The 21,243-nt window shown below is 34.9% G+C and overlaps 3 protein-coding genes across 4 annotated transcripts; 2 read left to right on the top strand and 1 right to left on the bottom strand.

Annotated features, from left to right (window-relative positions):
• The first annotated feature begins 806 nt into the window (after positions 1-806).
• LOC105831056 (histone H2B) lies at positions 807-1,674 on the top strand. The gene has a single exon (XM_012670906.3). It carries the CDS (start codon positions 822-824, stop codon positions 1,278-1,280), a length of 459 nt encoding a protein of 152 aa, XP_012526360.3. The 5' UTR covers positions 807-821; the 3' UTR covers positions 1,281-1,674.
• A 1,452-nt stretch (positions 1,675-3,126) lies between these two features.
• On the top strand, positions 3,127-5,651 carry LOC105831057 (U4/U6 small nuclear ribonucleoprotein Prp4). Its single transcript, XM_012670908.3, has 5 exons — positions 3,127-3,320; positions 3,500-4,067; positions 4,184-4,561; positions 4,648-4,861; positions 4,943-5,651. The coding sequence occupies exons 2-5, from the start codon at positions 3,542-3,544 to the stop codon at positions 5,394-5,396; spliced, it is 1,572 nt and encodes a 523-aa protein (XP_012526362.1). The 5' UTR covers positions 3,127-3,320; positions 3,500-3,541; the 3' UTR covers positions 5,397-5,651.
• Positions 5,652-6,264: 613 nt separating this feature from the next.
• Positions 6,265-16,366, bottom strand: LOC105831058 (delta-1-pyrroline-5-carboxylate synthase). 2 transcript variants are annotated; one of them, XM_012670910.3, is made up of 6 exons: positions 15,807-16,366; positions 12,788-13,133; positions 9,756-10,391; positions 8,738-9,555; positions 7,788-8,078; positions 6,265-6,778 (listed from the first exon to the last, which is right to left on the bottom strand). In XM_012670910.3, exons 1-6 carry the CDS (start codon positions 15,903-15,905, stop codon positions 6,611-6,613), a joined length of 2,358 nt encoding a protein of 785 aa, XP_012526364.1. In that variant the 5' UTR covers positions 15,906-16,366; the 3' UTR covers positions 6,265-6,610. The 2 variants fall into 2 exon arrangements, with proteins under 2 accessions (XP_012526364.1, XP_012526363.1); XM_012670909.3 differs by having other exon boundaries at positions 9,756-10,403; positions 15,807-16,365.
• Between the last annotated feature and the right edge of the window lie 4,877 nt (positions 16,367-21,243).

Below are 21,243 nucleotides of genomic sequence, written 5' to 3'. Positions count from 1 at the left end.
ATATATGTGTGTATATTTAGATACGTTCGAATTCGATAGATATTGAAGTATGCAGAAAAAATATAAAATATATGAGACGGAAAATTTATTTCTTTCTAATCTAATATGATATTATCCAAAATCTGTCTACAAATATTATGCACAAATCTTGCTATTGATTATTTTTCCGACAATTTAGAATCATTCAATGTCGTGAGAATGTATTTAGATATTTAACAGGTAATTCTGGAACAACGTTATACGTAAATTGAACGTATAGCTTCCATGTAGCAATACCCAGATAGCACAGAGAATTAAAAAAGGACTCAATTGTATGTCATCAATTACGAATGCAAAAAGAATTCATAATTGGTGACATACAATTGAGTTCTTTTTGAACTCTCTGTGCTATCTGGGTAATTATCATTTATAGCGATATCGTTGTAGAGCTAATAAATTATATTATTATTTAAACTAGCACGCATTAGTAGCATGCAAAGAACAGTAAGACGCTACTATTTCCAAAATAAATTTTGTTGCTAAAATGTGCAGTTATTGTTTAATAATAAGGCTCCATATTTCGATACATAAAGATCCATATTTTATTCAGGATATACTAATAAATGAAATTAAAAGGATAGAATTCAGCGTAGTGTATTGTTCCATTAGGAAGATAGAAAAGAAAACTTTATATTGAAATGTAAGAGAGAGCGAGAGCAACGTTAGTTATGGCTTGGCGACGCGCGCGCCGACCAATAGCATTGCGGTAAAGCGCTCCTCGCGCGTGATTGGTGGCTCTTACTGACTTCTTCTGCCTTATATATGCGCCAATTCGGAGTAACATGCTCATTCGATCTTCGAATTTGCTCGAGTACAGTCACGTAGTTTCTGAGACAGTACGAGAAAACGTTCCTGTGAGAAAAGCGACCATGCCACCAAAAGCTAGCGGCAAAGCAGTGAAGAAGGCCGGGAAAGCTCAAAAGAACATCAGTAAAACTGACAAGAAGAAGAAGCGAAAGAGGAAGGAGAGCTATGCGATCTACATCTATAAAGTATTGAAGCAAGTTCATCCTGACACTGGAATTTCCAGCAAGGCTATGAGCATCATGAATAGCTTTGTCAACGATGTATTCGAACGCATCGCTGCCGAGGCGTCACGATTAGCTCACTACAACAAGCGCTCTACGATTACATCTCGGGAAATCCAGACTGCTGTAAGACTTCTTCTACCCGGCGAGCTGGCTAAACACGCTGTCAGTGAAGGAACGAAGGCTGTTACCAAATACACAAGCTCGAAGTGAATTGCTAATACAAAACGGCCCTTTTCAGGGCCACTCATTATCTCGTAACATTGGATATTCTCTTGTGTTTCAAATGTTAATGTTAAGTTTTTGCTCGAGAGTTATATAATAGATACCAGTTCCAATTATCATTTTCAATATTCCATTTTTCAGAAATCGTCAATTTTATTTTACATACATGTGAATTATGAAAAATTTGCAAATAAAATATACAAGACATTAACAGGTCAGATTTATTACAAAAAAATTAAATTATAGAGAATTTTGAATAAATTTTTAAGTAGAACATTTTGAATTATAATGTATCTAATAACTGATTATAAATTGTTAGACAATCATTGCTAGATACATGTATTACCTTTTACTACAGAAAATATAAATTAGTTGGAAAAAATTACAGATAATATTTATTAAATCAATGAATTTATCAAGTTTAAATTATTACTTATGAATTATAATTTAACCACAAAATTAAATTAGAAATTAATTTAGATTAAAACTCGGTAAAAATATTTTTTATGTAAGAACATAAATATATGAACTTATATACGAAATATGTGATATACTATCCATATATATTATTTTCTTTTTTCTCAAAAGTTTTGTTACATAAAAATAATGATCATACTAAAAAGACATTGAAAAAACTAATTAAATGACTTCCGTTGCTAATAAATAAAAATAAACAGATTTCATGAAACTTATTGTAAAAAAGTTCAAATGTATAAGTTAACTATCAAAATTGCAGAAAACTGAACTAGCTAGTTATTTAGATATTAAAAACTTTATTTACATGGCTTTTATGGGATAAATTTTCATGATTTTTCGGTTTTTATCGTCGAAATGTAGAAATAATGAACAGATGTTAGTGAAACTTTACGATACATCTTAGCTGTCGATAAAAGTACTGTTTTATTTTTGAAACAACGCACTTGCTCGTTTGAATGAAATAATTGATAGGATAAAAAAAGTTCATAATAATCGAAGCAATACAGCACGTAAGTGTGGTAAATGTGCGCTAGTGATATAACATAAATTTCAAATTGTATTTAGTTATCTAAGGATGGTATAATAGTGAGAATGTTTATTCTCAATAAAAAAAAATTATTTCAGTAATAAAAGAGTACTTCATTAATAGGCGAATTTTTTCTCATATTCACTATTATTTATTTTAGAATTTTAGATCATATACAGCAAAAAAAGAAGACAACAAAATAGTTATTTGAGTATTTTTTTTTTACTGTGCCATTTATTGTGTGTCGGGCCTGAACAGAGGAACTCCCTAAAAAAGGATAATTTTTATATTGTTTTTATAATGTAAGTTAATTTGAAATTTTTTAAAATAAAAACAAACAGACGAATTAATTTAAAAAGGTAGAAACATTTTTGGCTGAAGTTCGGATTAGGTCGGATCTCCGATTTTTTTGATACTATGTATTCTTACTGTGATACTATGTAATAAAATTCGTTAAAATACGTTATAAATACATTATAGTTTCAAAAAAATCGGAAATCCGACCTAATGGGAACTTTATCCACGATTTTATGTATTTATATTTAAAGCAGAAAAATTTTTTTTATTTATAATATTATTCTCTTTAACTGACATTGTCAATGTTGCCGAGATGTTATTCTCTTTAAAAGTTTAAAGTTGTTAATAAAATCATTTAGACAATATTATAAATTTAATGATGTTACAAATATATTTTTATATTATTCTTAAATATTACTTTTGCTTGTGGGGTAATTTCATTAATAAATTGTTTATTCTTTATTGTTATTCCTTTTGATGTAAATCGATCATCGTCTAATGGAATCGACCAAACAGAATAGAGAATTTTAAGAGATTGTACTGTATGACCAACCAAAGAACGTTTCTAGCTTACTGTAGTAACAAGATACGGATCGTGAAATGCATGTGTAAAACGTGTGAGTGGTAATTAAACGATGTGTAAATATCTCGAAATTGCGAGACATTTTAAAAGTGTAAATATTACAAACAGTTACGGATTTGTTCGTTAAATTTGAATAATTTAAAACGTAAGTATTATCAGCGATATAAACACATGCTATAGGTTAGGTTTTAGGAAAAAGCTTTGATGTCTCTGTAACATTAGTTTCAGTTAGCAATTCTCTTGCTTTTTCTGCTCTGTTGTTCTATCATTCGTAACCTTGAAATATCTTCGTCAACAACAATAATTTGTGCAATATATTTGTAGTCAAATAAAAGGAGGGATCACTGTTACACATAACCTCCTGAAATGTCCGATGACGAGGATTTGGTTTACGTGAAGAAACAGAAAACTGTCCACTATGGCTCTCTGGAGGAGGCAGAACGTGCACGACTTGCAGCTGCGGTCGAAACTACAGACGAAGAGAAAGATGTTACAAATGCAAACGATGTTGCCAATGCTTCTGCTTCGGGAGGAAATGTACATATCTCGAATGAGTACATGGAGCTTGAAGATGAAATGTCCAAAGATCGACAGGCGCTTTTGGAGGAATTTGAGCGTAGGAAAAAGGCCAGACAAATTAATGTTTCTACAGACGATTCTGAAGTAAAGAAACATCTGAGACAATTAGGCGAGCCAATATGTCTATTCGGGGAAGGTCCAGCGGATAGAAGAACAAGATTAAGAGAATTATTAGCCAGTGTAGGAGAGGACGCTATTAAAAAGAAACATGAAGAGGAGGATAAACCGATTCACACCATTGAAAAGGATACGGAGTCAACTTGGTATCACGAGGGGCCAGAGTCTTTGCAAATTGCACGATCGTGGATAGCAAGTGAGTCATAATTACACACATGTGTAATTGATGCTGTATAAAAATATTATAGAAATGTTATTGTGTTTAAATCTTTATTATTTTTCTGTAAGCATCCAATTTATATATGTTTACAGTGTATTCATTGCCCAGAGCAAAGGCACGATTGGATAAGGCAAGGCAAGATTTACTATTACCTGCTGCAACTCGTACGGCAAAGAGGCAAGAACTTCTGAAGAAGTTACAAGCATTGAGCATTTATTGTTCTCAAATTGGTGACACGAGACCCATTTCCTTCTGCCAGTTTAGTCCTAATTCAAAAATTCTTGCTACAGCTTCATGGTCAGGCTTGTGCAAGTTATGGTCTGTACCTGACTGTACTTTGTTACGCACTTTACAAGGACACAATTATAGTGTTGGCTGTATTGTTTTTCATCCAAAAGCTACAATAACTGAAGATGTGATAGGTGATAATGCAGGACAGACTTGCGTGCTGGCATCTTGTGCGACAGATGGTATGCATATTCTAAATTACACAAAATTATATGATGATGTTATCTTGTTGCTAAATAAATTTTATAATAGGTAAATTTTATAACAGGTACCGTGAAACTGTGGAGTGGTGGCAATGGTGAAGAACCATTAGCAGAAGTGGAAGGACATGAACCTCACAGAGTTAACAGGATAGCGTTTCATCCATCTGGACGATTTCTCGGCACGTGTTGTCACGACGCGTCCTGGCGATTGTGGGATTTGGAGCAACAAGCGGAAGTACTTCATCAAGAAGGTCATGCTAGAGCAGTATACTGTATTAGGTATATTTCCTCGCATGTGTTACTTGTTTTTAATTAATTATGTTGAACTGTTTTTATTCTTGTATTTGCATATTTATTTAGCTTTCAATGCGACGGAAGCGTTTGCACTACAGGCGGTCAGGACTCTTTCGGCAGAGTGTGGGACTTGCGTACTGGCAGATGCATAATGTTTATGGAGGGTCATCTAACGTCCATTTTAGGCATCGATTTCTCGCCAAACGGTTTTCATATAGCGACGGCGAGCGAAGACAACACCTGCAAAATATGGGACTTGCGAAAGCGAACTTGCATATACACAATACCATCACACACTAATTTGCTGTCCGACGTGAAGTACCAAAGAACAGAAGGGCAGTACTTGGTAACTGCATCTTACGACAACACGGCCAAAATTTGGTCCAACAAGACATGGCAACCTCTCAAAGAGCTACCAGGTCACGATGGAAAAGTCATGTCCGTTGATGTGTCACCCGATCATAAATTTATTGCAACCAGTTCGTACGACAGAACGTTTAAATTATGGGCTCCAGAATAAAACGGTTGATAGAACTTTTTTTTTTAACTCCTATGCTAGAAATATAAATATTTATTTTCTTAGCACTTTTTTTATATATTACGTAAATATGCAAAAAATATTCATAAGAAACATTCTAGCAAATTCGATTTGTTCATCACGTGTATTGTAATTTTACGAAATTGCCATGTCATTTCATATTACGATCATGTACTTTGGTAAATAATTTTATAAAAATTAATATCTCTGAAAATATAATGTTTTTTATATTAAAAATGTTTTTTTATTCTCTGTATATTTGCCTGCATAATTGCTTGCTGAAAATATGTAAAAATATTAACTATTATTAAAAATATATTAATATTACGTTAATAGTTTTACTATGCATTTTAGAGAAATATGTTTTCCGTAAAATAAATTTTATAATATTGTATAAACTTTTCACGTTATTTATAATTGGGGCAACTGTCCATTTAATAGGTGCAGTACTGTTGTACCAATGTTTATATCATTCTTGATAAAGAGTCGCGAACGCGTTAACTGCAGGATCCAAACTCTTGTGTCTAGATTTGTCAAGTGCATTTCAAGACGAGTACTGAAAGTAAACTATCACGTTATTAACAAACTTTCAGCGAAATTTTGAAAATGACAATACATTCTTTAAAACTTCTGTTATGAACATTGAATTGTTCTACTGATGAAATCTTTCTTTAGAATATAATTTATTTTTTCCATTTTAAATTTTATTCAATTTTTTTTGTATTATGTACGCAATGCTTTTGTATCGATAGAAATATTGATTATTCTTGGAATGATTTATGGTAGTAAATAGGGTAACGTACTCTTTGAGTTTATATAATAATTTATAACATTAATTTATTAAAATCTCTTTTTTTAGATGTATCGAAAATTATATCTTTATGACTTTTACAATAATTTTGTGACATGCTATTCCTGTCCATAATATATTGACCTATTCTTATTTCACAAACGCAAAAATTTATAAATATTTCTATTGTCAATAAATTATACTGATGTAGCCACAATTTTCAATTTTGTTTCAATATGTATATATATTAAAAATAATTAGATAAGATAATATTTTATTTAGTTTGTAGTCTATCATGCCTGAGCTTTTTCGATTTACATTTCCCAATGTTTTTCCTTTAAAGATAATTTGTAGTATCTTATGAATGATTCTAATTATCCCGAGATTACAAGTTAGAGCGATCGATTCACATTGATTCTGTGAGAGGTAAAGATTGATGGAGCCAAGTTCTATTGCCTCCTTCAGCGAAATCCGCGGCCGCGTGTCCATCGCCTTTTAAAATCCATTTTGTCGTTAATAGCCCATCCACTCCTACTGGACCACGTGCATGGATACGTGCCGTGGAAATACCGACCTTCAAAAAAGAATTGTATATATTAGTGAAAAATTATTTTATCAATAATTTTTTTTAATAGATATTTTTTTTAATAGATATTTTTTTATTTTATAAAAATATGCTTTAGAATTGAAGCCAGTTCTAAAGCATATTTTTATAAAACTTTTTAAAAAGAGTTTTTAATGTAAAGACTAATTTTATGGCGTTTTCGACTGGGCAAAACCAATTGATGCTCATGAATACATATATTTGTTATAGATCAGTTCGATAGATGTCAGAAAGGTGAAACGTGTAGTTAAATAATATTTTTGTAAATATAAAACAGTTTTTTCACTGTTTTTTACATATGCGAGATAACATGTGGAATAACTTATAAAAATATTTTTTTGCTCTGTTTTTCTGATAAAAATAAATTATGTACTTCTAAAATATTAATAGTATTAACTATATAAGATATTACATTAATTATTATTAATAGTTTTGTCTAGTCAAACTCTAAATAATGATGAATAATTTTTAAAAGTTTTTGTTTATATATGTTATGTTTTGATTACGTTTATATAAATTAAAAAATAAAAACAAAATAAAAAATATTATATTTGTTAACCAAGAAGCAGGATCAAATTATAACGTCATAATAATGTCATGGAATGACTGAAAAATAGGACCAAAATATTACGTCATAAAAATGTCATTCTGAATAACGTCAGGCTGTGTTTCAAAATTGCTTTCAGTACTGAAAATCTACAGTTTCCTTTACGTACACTATAGATTTTCAGTACTGACAGCAATTTTGAAACACTGCCTCGGTATACTGTCATTTAAGGTGATTTTTGGCGATTGTTTGGTACATGTACCAAACTGTACCAGAACCAATAAAATAAAAGTTTACTTATATCTTATTGGTTCTAGTACAGTTTGGTACACTTTGATACATGTATCAAATGATCGTCATTAAAAGCGATTTTTGGCGATCGTTTGACCACTGTCAAATTAGCAAACGAATTGAAGCTATTAGCGGTCTCACCTCCGCTCCAAGACCAAATCTGTAGCCATCTGCAAATCTGGTGCTGGCATTATGGAAGACACACGCGCTGTCTACCTCTCTCTGGAAATGCGTCGCTGTGCTGGTTTTCTCGGTGACAATAACATCGGTGTGACTACTACCATATTTATGAATGTGGTTAATGGCATCGTCGATGTTTGAAACTACTTCTATGGTACATTCGAGTGCACCGTATTCGGTTCTCATGCTTTTGGCGGCAGGTGGGCCAAAGGTCAATAACTCGCCCAGTTTTGGACCGGAATTGATTTTCACCTGGAAAATACCCCAGATAGCACAGAGAGTTCAAAAAGAACTCAATTGTATGTCACCAATTATGAATTCTTTTTGCATTTCAAAAAGAATTCACGATTGATGACATACAATTGAGTTCTTTTTGAACTCTCTGTGCTATCTGGGACTCTTGTGTTAATACATTTGTAATAAAAATTAATGTTAAACAACATAAAGTTTCGATTATTGTAGTGGAAAAAGGTTTTAATAATTAATTGGAATGAGAAAGTGATATTAAATTATAAAATTAATGTATATACACTCTATCAAAAACTTTTTTCCATTCATATTTTTAAAAAAGTTGTAGAGATAAAGTCAATCTTTCCTATTCTGTCTCAAAGGAGCAAATATATGTCTCGATATAACTTGAGTTCCTAACTTCTAACAAAATCCTGGTAAAAAGTTGTTGATGAAAGTTCTACCCACGAACGTAGTACGTGAAATACAGCGCGATACCAAGAAACTAAGAAGAAATAAAAGTTTTTTTTTAAATTCTTGATTCTTTAGATTTTTTTGGAGTTACCGCAAATCTTTTTTTAATCCTTTAAAAAACTAACTTTAAAAAATTATAAAATGTATTTGTGTGTGTATGTTTGTGTATTCACGATTACAGTTTTTACTTTTAGAGAATGCTAACTCACCCCTTCTTTACGCAACATATTACACACGTCACTAAAGAAGCTGCCGTTCATAAGACTTTCGTGTATTAATAACGTCTCCATGGCGTTGCACGCGGCGGGATAATCGCACTTAGAATCTCTGATAATCCTTATGGCCTTCTCTACATCTGCATCCTTGTCGACATAAACGTGGCAGATACCCTCGGCATGTCCTAAGACGGGTATGTGCTTAGACTGCTCCTGGATCGTGCGGACCAAGTCTGAACTACCGCGAGGTATAATGAGATCTATATGTTTCTCCATCGAGAGAAGATCGCTCACGTCCTCCCTCGTGGACACGAGCGAAATAGCGTTCGAAGCACCGAATTTGTCCAACGCCTCCTTCACGAGCGTCATCAAGTACTTGTTACTGTGGGAGGCTTCCTTACCGCCTTTCAGGAGAAGCCCGTTGGCGCTGGACATGGCCAGGGCGGCTACCTGAGGCAGGCTGTCCGGTCTCGACTCGAAAATCACCAGTAGCACTCCGATGGGCACCGTTATCTGCTCCAATTCCAGACCTTCGGCCAATCTGGTCCTACGGAGCACGCGACCTACATTGTTTAACGAATCGTCCGCGATCTGATGCAGACCAGAACTCAAAGACTTGAGCTTCGCCGGCGTTAGAGACAGACGCGATAGTAGGGCCTTTGCTAGATTTTTTTTGCTTGCGCTCTCCAGATCCATCGAGTTTGCCGCAAGAATCTCGGACTGTTTGGATTCGAGTAGGTCCGCGAGAATTTTGATGCATTCGGCTCGATCCTCCGGGCGTAATGCCTGTAGCAGTCTACTGCCGACACGGGCTGAAATTTTATTTGCGGTATTCATGATTATGTAATCGTCAAATTCTACTTTTAAAAGTGTAGAATAAGCTGCAGTTTAATGTACATTTATCTAATAAAATTATATTGAAAACATAAAAGAGGCCTTTCCTTTGTTGTGCAAATTTTGTCTTATTTCATATAGATACACTTCTAGTTTGATTCCTAAAGAAAAATATTACCATTTTCGGCAATCACTTCGACAGGCGTGGATGAGCCGGCAGCCTGCGTGAATAACGTTCCGATCTTTCTGCCTGACATGATGCTCTTAACAGCCTTTTCTTGAGTGCCGTTGCAAATAACCACCGCAACGCCACGATCCATCGCCCAGAGTGCAGCGTTGACCTTGGCGTCCATGCCACCTGTGCCTACCTTCGACTTTTGCCCAAACTTAATGGTACCCCTCAGATCGGAACTAAAGGTGTGCAGCATCTTCGCGCCATCCTGCCAAGGTGGCAGATTGTAAATCCCATCGACGTCGCTCATGAGGACCAACAAGTCCGCTTGGACCTCAGCCGCTAACATAGCTGCCAAGGAATCGTTATCCTTAATGGATATTCCTTTTCTACCACCACCGCCGGCGATCTCTTCGTCGACGTCTGGTGGCGGAGATACCGCATCGTTCGTGTTAATGATTGGTACAATGTTCAGGCTGATCAGTTCACTTAAGGTGCTGAAGAGATTCTTCCGTGTTTCCTCGTTATAGAAGTCGGGCTTGGTCACCAACACCTGGGCAATCTTGACTCCATACTGGGCGAACATCGCGTCGTAGAGGGACATAAGACCTGATTGACCCACCGCAGCGGCTGCTCTAGGTTCTAACATAGTTCCTGCATGAATATAGGTATGAGGGATATAAACTCAATGTTTTTTCTCTTACTTTGGGAAGGTAAAACGTCAAAACAAAAAAGAAATCTACAGTGTGACTGGGCAATTTTTTAAATTAGTTACAAACAATTTTTGAGAAACATTTCGAGAATAAAGAAAATGAACGATTGGCGACAAGACGTCGAAGAAAATTGCTCTTGAACGGAAAATTGCATCGATCGGAAAATATATACTCGACAAGATTCACAGAACAAATAGAATCCCACAGGAATTCGTCGTCGAGCAGTTGTTAGCTCAATCTGTGTGTGTGTGTGTGTGTGTGTGTGTGTGTGTGTGTGTGTGTGTGTGTGTGTGTGTGTGTGTGTGTGTGTGTGTGTGTGTGTGTGTGTGTGTGTGTGTGTGACAGACCGGACATTGTCGACTTGGCAGGCTGCCCAGATAGATATTTGAAACTACCATTTCGTTACTGAAACGTTAACACCTCTCGCTTGGGTATTCTTAGAGACAGTTGAATTATGGACGATCGGCTTGTATTTTCTTGTTAAAATCTTCAAACAGTTATTTATCATTTCAAGAAAGAAGCTCGTTAACGATTCTTCAACGGCTTGACAGTACAATTTATTAAAGAAATTACTATCTTACTCTTTTCCATTGTACATTTCAGACATATACAAGTATTATTTTTCTTCAGTAGCTGTAATTCTTTACTAACTGAATAGGTATTAAAATGTATAGCCCAAGGTTGACTCGGTCACCTGTCTCGTAAAAATATTAATAACCCACCAGTAAATTGTATACGCTGAATTGTCTCTACTTTCCACACATGATATATACTATACTAAATCAATGAATCATTAATAAGGAATAGATTGCAATATCAATAAGAACATTTCTATCACAAAGGAAAATTGTTACCGAGGAAGTTATTATCTTCCCAGGTCGATGCATATTAAATGCTTCTATGGAATAACTTTCATAATAAAATAATAATTTATGCAACAAATTATTTATGCTTCGCCAACAGCAAAATTTTATCAGCTTTTTAAAATTGATATTTATCTTTTATAAATAAATAATAAATCTTTTAATGCTAAAACTTATTACAAATATATATTCTGTATAACAGATATAATTGATTTATATGGGGATATACGATATGATTATCATATTATGTAATGCTCTTTCAGATGGCTATTTTGTAATAACAATTTTATATCTCGTAATATATGCAAATTCAGGTGAGCCGTGCTGATCACATTTTATTTGCTTTAAAATAATTATTTAATAACGCTACCTGTATAAACTCGAAGCGAAAATTACATCGATAAAACACACAAACTGCATTTTTTAAACTTTATTATAATTTCTTTGTGCACACGACTCGCGGTATATATTATTAATTGGAATTATGAGAACATTATTGATTAGGGGTGTTGTTCGACCGATCTCTCAAAGAGACTTAAATAACGTAAACTATAAGATTATCACATTCTGGTCTCCAATTATGCTAATAGAAATTTATCCTCGTACGCATACAAAATTTGCCCCTTAGTGCTAATGTGCATAAAAATATTAATTAAAGCGAGCATCGAATGCATCGTACTACCCTAGATATCGAGTCTGATATACACATGAACGTATGTGCAGGAGAACATGAAATTGGCGCGTATCAAACATTGATGTTTCAGTAGTCCACCTTGTAGGAAGAGTAAAGAGAAGAATATTTATTACTTATAAAATAAATCAATTTGAATTTAGAGATTTGCGAACAATAGTGTTTGAATACGTAAAACTGCAGCATTTAAGAAAACTACATTCTTATGAGATTACGATACAAAATCAGCGCTAAATTGTCGAGGAGAAAAGCGGAATATTTGCCAGTGTAGTGTTTCATTGTTATTACAACATATAAAGTTAGAGATATCTAATTATCTTAATAATTAGTTTATTAATTTAGACAGCTAATAAAACATTCCATACCAAACAGAACAAAAGAGTAACGGAAATATATTGAGATTGGGAATTGTTTCTCTTACGAGCCTCAGGGCACGCTTCTAATCTCAAATTCTTCGAGCAAAAGGACTGTAGATTTTGAGGCGAAGAGAGTAAAGATAGCGTCTGCACATTTTATGTCCTGAACTTGCTTGCGAAAGATACAGATTGGATGGAGCTACATATTTCTTGAGTCTAAGAATCCTCGCGAAGAAGCCTGGGAAGAAAGAGGCTTGATGCATAACATTGGGCTGGGATGGAGAGGCTAACCAGTTCGAAAACCAGCGGAGAGTTTTAAAAGAACTTTTTAAATCTAGATGACATTAGGGACTGTTACTAGTCCCATCTCACTTTAACTTTTATTATTTACTACTATTAAAACAAAGAAGATTACCTGCGTGTTCCCGCGTGTGGTCCGTAGGGCTCAGAGTCTCTCTCATCGACATGGACATTAAAAGCTCTTGGGTGAGCTTCTGCTTGCCGAAGGCGACTGCCCCGCTAGTTACCATGATGCATTCGCGACCCTCGAGCTGGCATTCGGCTACCTGTTCGACGATAGACGCGAGACGTCCAAGGGCCAGACCGTGTTCATCTTCCCTCGTTATAACGGCACTGCCGAGCTTGATTACTAGTCGGCGGGCGTATTTCAATTCAGTGCGCTCCGTAAAGGTCTGCTGCCTTCGTGGTTTCTCCGACGTTTGCAGTTCCCTCCGCACGTACGCTTGCGACACGCCATTACTCTTGAAAAGTTTTTCATGACAAATAAGATAAAATCACGAGATAAATGAGATAAGAAATCAGCTGTAAGAAGGAAGAAAGGAGAAAGAGTCCGAATAAAGTCCCGACTAAATTATCGTTTTCAATAAAAAAAGATGTTTTACTATATTAAATTTTGCCTGACAAATGCTTGTTAAGTGTAAGTAAGACGTTATTAGCTACCGTACCCTTTACGTTCATGCAGTAAAGGAATTGGTATTGTTGGAAAGTTCAGAATCTTCATCGAAGAAATTACAAAGTTATAATGATATAAGACGCTAACAAAGATTAGTGAGAACGCGAGAACGGGCCGGCACTGTCTTGCTTATACTTTAGACAGATATGTTAGATAGATCACATTCATTTGAGCATACCAATCTATCTAATAAAGCGAGAATATTTTTTAAGTTAAATTACGTTTGTAAGCAAAGCTGATTTTTCTTATTGAATTAGTCAAAGTACAAGACGCATGGTATTTTCCAAGAGCAAAGTTTTTTTTTAAGTATAAAGATTATCGTCGCGTCTTATCTTTGTTACATGACGATGCTATTGATTTATCGTTTTTAATACGTTTACTAAAATGCTCATCGTTAATATATGTATGTTGCAACGTAAAACAAATTTTATTTCAATCTTTCTTTCAATTTACATCTTTATATTTTTGAAAAATTAGATGTAAATTGTTTAATTAAAAAAATTTATCAAATTTTGAAGTTGGCACTGTTATTACTGCAAAATTATGTATCTCTGGAAGAATCGAAATGAATAAAACTGTCATACATTGACGCATTATATTAAAATTTTATCTTTATCACAACTCTTGACAGAATAAACGACTTAATTAAGATGCATATCGATGTTATCTCTTATGATAGTAGCTTTATTGAGTTAGTAAAAAATAATTTCATATTATAATAAATTATCTAAGGAGCGTTTATAGGAAATGATAATGTATCAGATATCTGTTTACAATCTGTCTGTATGATTCTTCATATCTCTTATTTTCTTACTATACACTTGATAACGTGGCAGTTAACGGAGAACGCGAGATCTTGTGTGCTTTCCACGTTTCACGAACGTCTTCTCGATACGAAAACAAACATAATTACCCGTGACATAAACTCGACTTTCGCAACTGCAGGGATGCTTTTTACGCGATTACCAATGGCGCATTATAAATCATATCGTAATCCGCTTATCTTTGCATTCTATTTTTATAAATCAATTCCTGGCTGTATACTACTCGAGATAGAGAGAGAAGTGCAATTTTCCACACGTGCATTTATCGGTACGTAATTTTATTTGCGGAAATATTGGTGAGAGCAAACTTGATAAAACTCGGCATTATTGCGATGCGGAAGATATTTTTGTTCCAGCAACGATACAAAAGAAGAATTGTACGCACATTAAATGCAGAAATAATGAAGCAATATATTTATTTATTTATTTGTTGAGCGATAGACTAACGAATCATAAATAAATCTCGTAATTAATGTCTCTGTGAAAAAGTTTATTAATTTACAGCAAAATGCATACGATTAATTAATTAAAACAATGTTATTTATTACATCTTTAAAAAATAACGATATTTATTTTATCATTGTTATGTTATTTTTGATATTATTTATACTTTCTTTTAGTTGTTTAATGTAAAACATATTTTAATTTATTTAGTGCGCTTTATTAATTAATAATTGTAATAATTTAATTTATTATCAAAAAGTAACGGTATTCGTTTTGTCTTTGTTACATTATTATTGAGATATTATTAAAATTCTCTGATAAAAAATATTTCTTGCACTTTGTATCCAACCTTAAAACGTTCTTATTGTTTATAATGTAATCACGACCGAGAATTGTTATAGTCACACAATGAATACCTTGACAATTGAATTTTCAGTCCTTTTTTCCTACCGCTTGTCACATTTATAATAAATAAGTTTCGCCGGTCTAATCGATATATCGTGTATTTTATACTGGTAGCGGTAACTGTCATCCGACTTGGATACGCATTCAACGACTGTCTATCCAACATCTATGCGTTATCGTTGCGCCGCGCCATTGCCGCATTGTCACGGTCTGACTCGGGTACACGAAACACTCGCAGCACGTACGAGAGCGGCATCGAACACCCCCTGCAAATTGTGCCAGTTATCGGCAGAAACGGTCATTTTTCCCTCCAGTTAGGTTTGTATGCGCGTGCGACGATATAAACGGACGAAAGCGAACGCGTTCATTTTCCAGGAGGCGAAGTTCCGCCGACTGTTCGGGCAACTGTCTGTCGCAGCGCGTGTTTGTATCGCCGCTAATGGAACCCGTTACATGTGTCGAACCACACGTTGTACTCTTCTTAACGCTACCTCGACTCATTCGTGTACCTCGCGGGCTCAAAGGGACGACATATATATATATATATATATCGCGGACAAACACGTACCGCGGTGATCGATAAGATTTAAAACCCGCGCGGAAGGTCGGTGCGCGAGAGCCGAGGCTCCGCGTATGTCGTAATACACCCCGAATGGTTTAAACCACAGTTTCTCCGAATTTATGGTCGGTCGCGCTATTACAACGTTATCACGAATGTGCCCCTTTAGTCGCGACAAATAAGTAACGGCAGTAGAAAGTACGAAGTCATACATAATAACTCCACGTACTATTAGCTGCGGCAAGCGCGGTCCCATGAACGACGAGGTCAGTCTTCGTGGCGTATTACCGAGCCGAGCGGATCTCGTTAGTAGCAGAATCGAGTACATGGCGGGTATCTTCCTTAGTGCACGATTAATTCAGCCTACTTTCCTCTCCCTCCCCCTCTCTATCTCTCTCTCTTTCTCTCTCTTTCTCTCTTTCTCTATATTAATTTTCAAAAAGTTCCCGAATCGAAAGTCGCGATTATGTAACAGTTATCTCTTTTATTCCGAGCTCTATGATGTCAACGATCACCCAACTCGCGCGCGGACAGATCGTTTACCGGGTACGGCAAAAAATAAAGGAAAAAGAGAAAAGAGGAAAAAAAAAGGCGAGTCCGCGGTGTTCGGTTGCGGTGTCACGAATACCAATGTACGGCGATCTGACTTGTTTGCTGATTTTTCCCGGAGATTGGACCGGGGCGGAAAAAAAAGGAAGAGAAACGAAGAGAGACGCGCGAAATGAGAGAGGAGGCGAGACGCGGGGGCTGATGTCGTACCTCGATCGCCGAGGTAGAGCGGCCGCGGCGATGGTCAACGACACACTACTGCTTTCTACGAGAAATCACTTCGAAAGACGTCGTTATCGCGGCCAGATTAGAAGAGACGAGTCGTGTGAACGAGGCGTGCTAGGGAGAAAAGGCAGGAATTCTCCTCCGCCGCGGAAACCTCCTATCTGCGATGCGAGGCGATCCCGAGAGCGATGTCGCGCACGTCACGACCGACCTTATATTCCCCCGATTTTTCCAAACGTTTTCCCAGCCGCGGTCCCCAGGGTCACGCAAAGTCCGAGCGGCTTTATGCGATCCGCCTTGCCGCCGGTGAACTTCGACCTCGAAGATTGCGAATTGTGCAAACAGCGCCGCTGATAACGTACTCGTTCTTTTTCAATTTTGCGTCACGACATGCCAAACGAGCCGATCTATATCCGATAAAGCTGATTAAAATGCTTCGCGATGAAGAGCGGAGCTTCCATGCGTGGGCAATTCGATGCGTGTGTGGTTTCCTCCTTTAGTTATACTGTACTAAAATGCTAATTGACGATAATAAACGAAATGTCATCGTCATCGTGGAATCTAAAGCGATCTGAAGAGATATGTATACGTATAATGCACTGGCATAAAGAGACCTATCAACTCTTGGGACATATCGTATCATTATTTACATATGCTCTTTGTATTTTCTACGATTTTTATCGTTAACTGACCGCGTGTTGTTACATCATACGTGTAACGTGATATATGTGTTTATGTATTTACTTTATACAGCCACGGAACTGATTATCCGGATATGGAAATTTATTTTATCTCTACGAAATTATCAAATTTTATCACTTTCTAGGGAAAACTTGACTGGAAATGAAATCTTTTCACCAAAAGTGTGCTTTTAATTTGTAACATAAAATAAATTCCCTATATTTTATGTGTTTAGACAATTAATTTTGTAACAGTATATTACACATTTTAGACTTAAGTAAAAAGGTAAGGTATAATTAATGCTTTGTTACATTTTTATTTAAATATATTTGTTTAACAATAGTATTTTTTTTATTCTTAAACATACCTTTGTTTTTAATGAAAATGTATCACTGGCTTTTCACTTCGATTGACTTTTCTTTCTAAAAGGAGAGAGATTATAGAAAAGAATGCATTATATAATTTCCCACTTATATTTATAAAACCTTGTTATTATATTATTTATAGAAATGTATGACACTACATAATAAATGAAAAAACTCAATTTGATAACGTAGCTTCCCACAACAATTTATTTAAAAAAACTAGTTTTATTTAAAAAGATGTTATTTTGTTATAAAAATTAATTTTATATCTGTTATTATATAAAGACTTAAATGAGCTCTTAACTAAAATTTTGATAAATATAGGTATTGTACGCTTAATCGAACTTTCATGTTTTTAATTAATGAGATATGAAATTCAAGCTTCAGCTTAAAATATGTGCTTCTCTTATAAAATACGGTCATTCTTGCTACTAGAATGCATTCTCACAAATAAATTCCACTCGTTCCCTGTAAAACAAACATGAATATCTCGGAAAAAGAATTTCTCTCGTGGGAAGATTACTGTAGAGTAACGAAAAACAGAAAACGGGAAAGGTAGATCTTAGAAATGTCTTAAATAAAGATACATCTTTTTTTCGATACATTTAGGGCTTATCCCTCATATGTAAACGTGCGGCGCATCTTCTTCAATAAATATGAGCGATATCTCACACAAATGATAGATATAGGTTAAACTATATCTTCTTCGTGGACTTTCAACAGACAATAAAACAGAATACAAATAATAAAATATATAAAGAACGGATTAATTTTGTTGCTCTATCGACAAAGTGTGTGTTAATAAAATGTTGCAGTAATGTTGGCTGATAAAATCAAATTATTCGCTTAAATAATTTGTGTATAAATGTCACCCCATAATTTATAAGTACATAAATGGAATGGAAATGATAAAAAAAAAAACGATCTATCAACGAAACAAATCCATCGATGGAGAGACCTGTCAGCAAAAAAACTGACAAGCAAATAATCGAAAAAGTCATCCTTCTTGCTCCTACTTCTAACTTATAAATAATCCTCTTTAGGATCCTCTGTCGCGAGCGGCTTACAAGCTGAATGAAAGCCCATACAAAGATATACAATGGGAATACTTCAACAAGGCTGTCCGAGTCTGATAAAATCCCTTTAACCACGTTCTTCCTCGTACAACGCGTAATTCTTGAATATATTTATACGAGCCGCTTTAGCTTCTGTTTATTAACAGGTTCGCTCTAACAGCTTTAATGAACAAACTTTGCGGTGACGGTATATTATCCTGCTTAAGAGCTTCGATCGGTATTAAACGCGAGGTGTCCCAGATACATTACAAATGTTTTGGCCGCAGATTTGTCACATAATAAATAAATAAATCGAGCAACCCGCGAATAGTCACCTGCAGTGTTTTTTCAACGTCAAATAAAATGAAGCTTGTTTCACAGCAGAATTTGTTACTGTTTCATACTTTCGAACTTTTGTTCGATGATTTTGAGCAATCTTAATTTTTAATTTATACAATAGAAACAAGAGAATTATGATTTTTATCATGTTTTTATAAATAACTTTTTAAATTCTTATTTAAAAATTATTTTTTACAGTTTTTACATTTATATATGTAAAATGTATTATAAATGTAAATTAATAAATAAATATAATAAAAGTAAATTATTTTTACATCTTAAGAACTTATTTCTGCAAGAGCAAATATATTATAAAAATCATTACATCATAACATAGCTTTATATTGCTAAAAAGTAAGTATTACATAATATATTTTGTTCCCTTTTTACCAACTATTCGTTATGAATCTTTAAATATACAATTCCAATAAAATCTCGCAAAATAAAAGCTTTATTAACTATATTATCTTTATTTTTTAGATATTGTTATAATAAGCTGCTGAATGTGCTTCTTTTCTTGGTTTCTCCTTACTTTTTTCAGAAAATATTGATTAAATCTATATGTATAATAGATATTTATAAATTATGCAATAATCAATAATATAGAATAAAATATAATAATATACAGTTAATAACAATGAGTTTGAACTGCGGTGTAAAAACCTCAAGTAATCATTTATACGTGGTAAATAATGGCGATGACTATTCCTGTTTAAGATAATCGTGATAGTTGCGAAAATGGAAGTTAGAATTCTTTTTAGTATAGATTTATACATATACCTTCTTTGTAGAAAAATGGGGAAGGAATACGCGTCCGTAGTGCAATCTACATACATACATCTATTTGACGATTAATTCTGACGAATCTACGAAAGCTTATAAATCACACGACATGATATATACCTAACTGCACACTAATATCGGTATCCAGTACGTCCTTCTCATTATCAAACGTATTGTAGGTGCGAAACTATATCTATACCTTATTGACAGCGATCTGTCTCGATTGATAGAGAAGCGTTTGAATGCCTTCGGTGGTTTACTTGGGCGTATCGATTTGTCTGTTACATGACGCCAACCCCTATTGTACATTTTATTTATTAGCTTTCGTATTCACATCTTGTAAGCCGCTCGCGACAGAGGAACCTGAAGAAGATTATTTATTAGTTGGAAGCAAATGCAAGGCGGGATGATTTTCGATTATCTGCTCGTCAGTCATTCCTCTTTTCATCGCTAGATCCCTCTCATTGATAAATTATCTTTATGATTTCTACGTGATCCACGAAAATACAAATCACGTGCTTTTGTATCATGAATTATAAAGATCCAGAGCGCAGTTTGCATGTCATAAATTACTAACTAACGATAAGAGATAAAAAGGATAATACAATTTTGTATATCTGTCTCCATTTTAGATGTAGGATATAAATTCTGTACAAATCCATTTGTGGATGACGTATCGAAAATTTTTTTAAAGGGCAGATTCCATTTTTATTGTAAATATTTTATTGTTGATAAAACATTCTGGCAAAACTTGAGTAAATTTTGAATATGTATGCGTCATAGAGTTTTTGATAGCAGTACCGTTCTTAGCGTACTCTTTAGAAAGTTCTTAAAGTGTAAATACTTGAAAGTATATATTCCTCATTTCCTGTATCATTTATAAAGTTCAAAATGTCACGAAATAGTATCCATATTCTCTAGAATTAGATAACGTGAGAGAAGCGGATTTGGCTTTCAGAATCTCAATTTAAATGTCAGACACAGAAGTGTGTTTGATCTTAATGGTGACAATTAAAAGAGAAAAAGAAATAACGTTTAATTAAATTTTCAGTTCCTAATGAATCTACTTTAAAATAGGCAGCAGTCTCGTACAAACGGCCTTGATACTGGACCTGTGCATTTATATATTTCGCAATAAAGATAGCACATACTCGTTTAGGTTTCCATCACGCCGAGTAATTAAAGCTACCAGATAAGAAAGCCCGGGTGCAACACGGGAAATAGTACCGTGCGCATTTCCCGCGAGTAACCTTACCGAATAGAATCGAGCGCTATTAAACCGCGGCGCAACAACATCGGCGAACAAAATGCGGGAAGCTGCCAAAGGGAAAAAAAATCGGACGAGCGTGAGGTTAACGACATCCGACAAGAAGTTTCTGCACCTGCGGAATGATATCGTCGGCAAAAGAGTGGGAGAGAGAGAGAGAGAGAGAGAGAGAGAGAGAGAGAGAGAGAGAGAGAGAGAGAGAGAGAGAGAGAGAGAGAGGTGTCAAGCAACGGAGGCGTGCACGCCGCGTTTTATATACAAAATGCCTCCCTTTTGCCCCTTTCTCTTATCCTCCTCTTGCGAATAGCATCCCCTCGACGCGCGCTGGTCTCTTTAACTATCTCGTTTTTACCTTTTCCTCCGGACCGTCCTCCCTCTCCCTTCTCCAATAAAAAAAAACGA

This window comes from Monomorium pharaonis, chromosome 3, assembly GCF_013373865.1.
Source record: "Monomorium pharaonis isolate MP-MQ-018 chromosome 3, ASM1337386v2, whole genome shotgun sequence".
Classification (NCBI taxonomy): domain Eukaryota; kingdom Metazoa; phylum Arthropoda; class Insecta; order Hymenoptera; family Formicidae; genus Monomorium; species Monomorium pharaonis.
Note: the sequence above shows the minus strand (reverse complement) of the source record. Positions and strands in the feature narration are given on the sequence as shown.

Excerpts from the sequence above, each read along its gene's own strand:
- LOC105831057 (XM_012670908.3), top strand. The coding sequence starts at position 3,542 with ATGTCCGATGACGAGGATTTGGTTTACGTGAAGAAACAGAAAACTGTC. Across the intron at positions 4,562-4,647 it reads GGCATCTTGTGCGACAGATG|GTACCGTGAAACTGTGGAGT; the intron begins GTATGCATATTC and ends ATTTTATAACAG. Across the intron at positions 4,862-4,942 it reads AGAGCAGTATACTGTATTAG|CTTTCAATGCGACGGAAGCG; the intron begins GTATATTTCCTC and ends ATATTTATTTAG.
- LOC105831058 (XM_012670909.3), bottom strand. The coding sequence starts at position 15,905 with ATGTACTCGATTCTGCTACTAACGAGATCCGCTCGGCTCGGTAATACG. Across the intron at positions 10,404-12,787 it reads CCACACGCGGGAACACGCAG|GAACTATGTTAGAACCTAGA; the intron begins GTAATCTTCTTT and ends ATATTCATGCAG. Across the intron at positions 8,079-8,737 it reads ATATGTTGCGTAAAGAAGGG|GTGAAAATCAATTCCGGTCC; the intron begins GTGAGTTAGCAT and ends GGTATTTTCCAG.
- LOC105831056 (XM_012670906.3), top strand. The coding sequence starts at position 822 with ATGCTCATTCGATCTTCGAATTTGCTCGAGTACAGTCACGTAGTTTCT.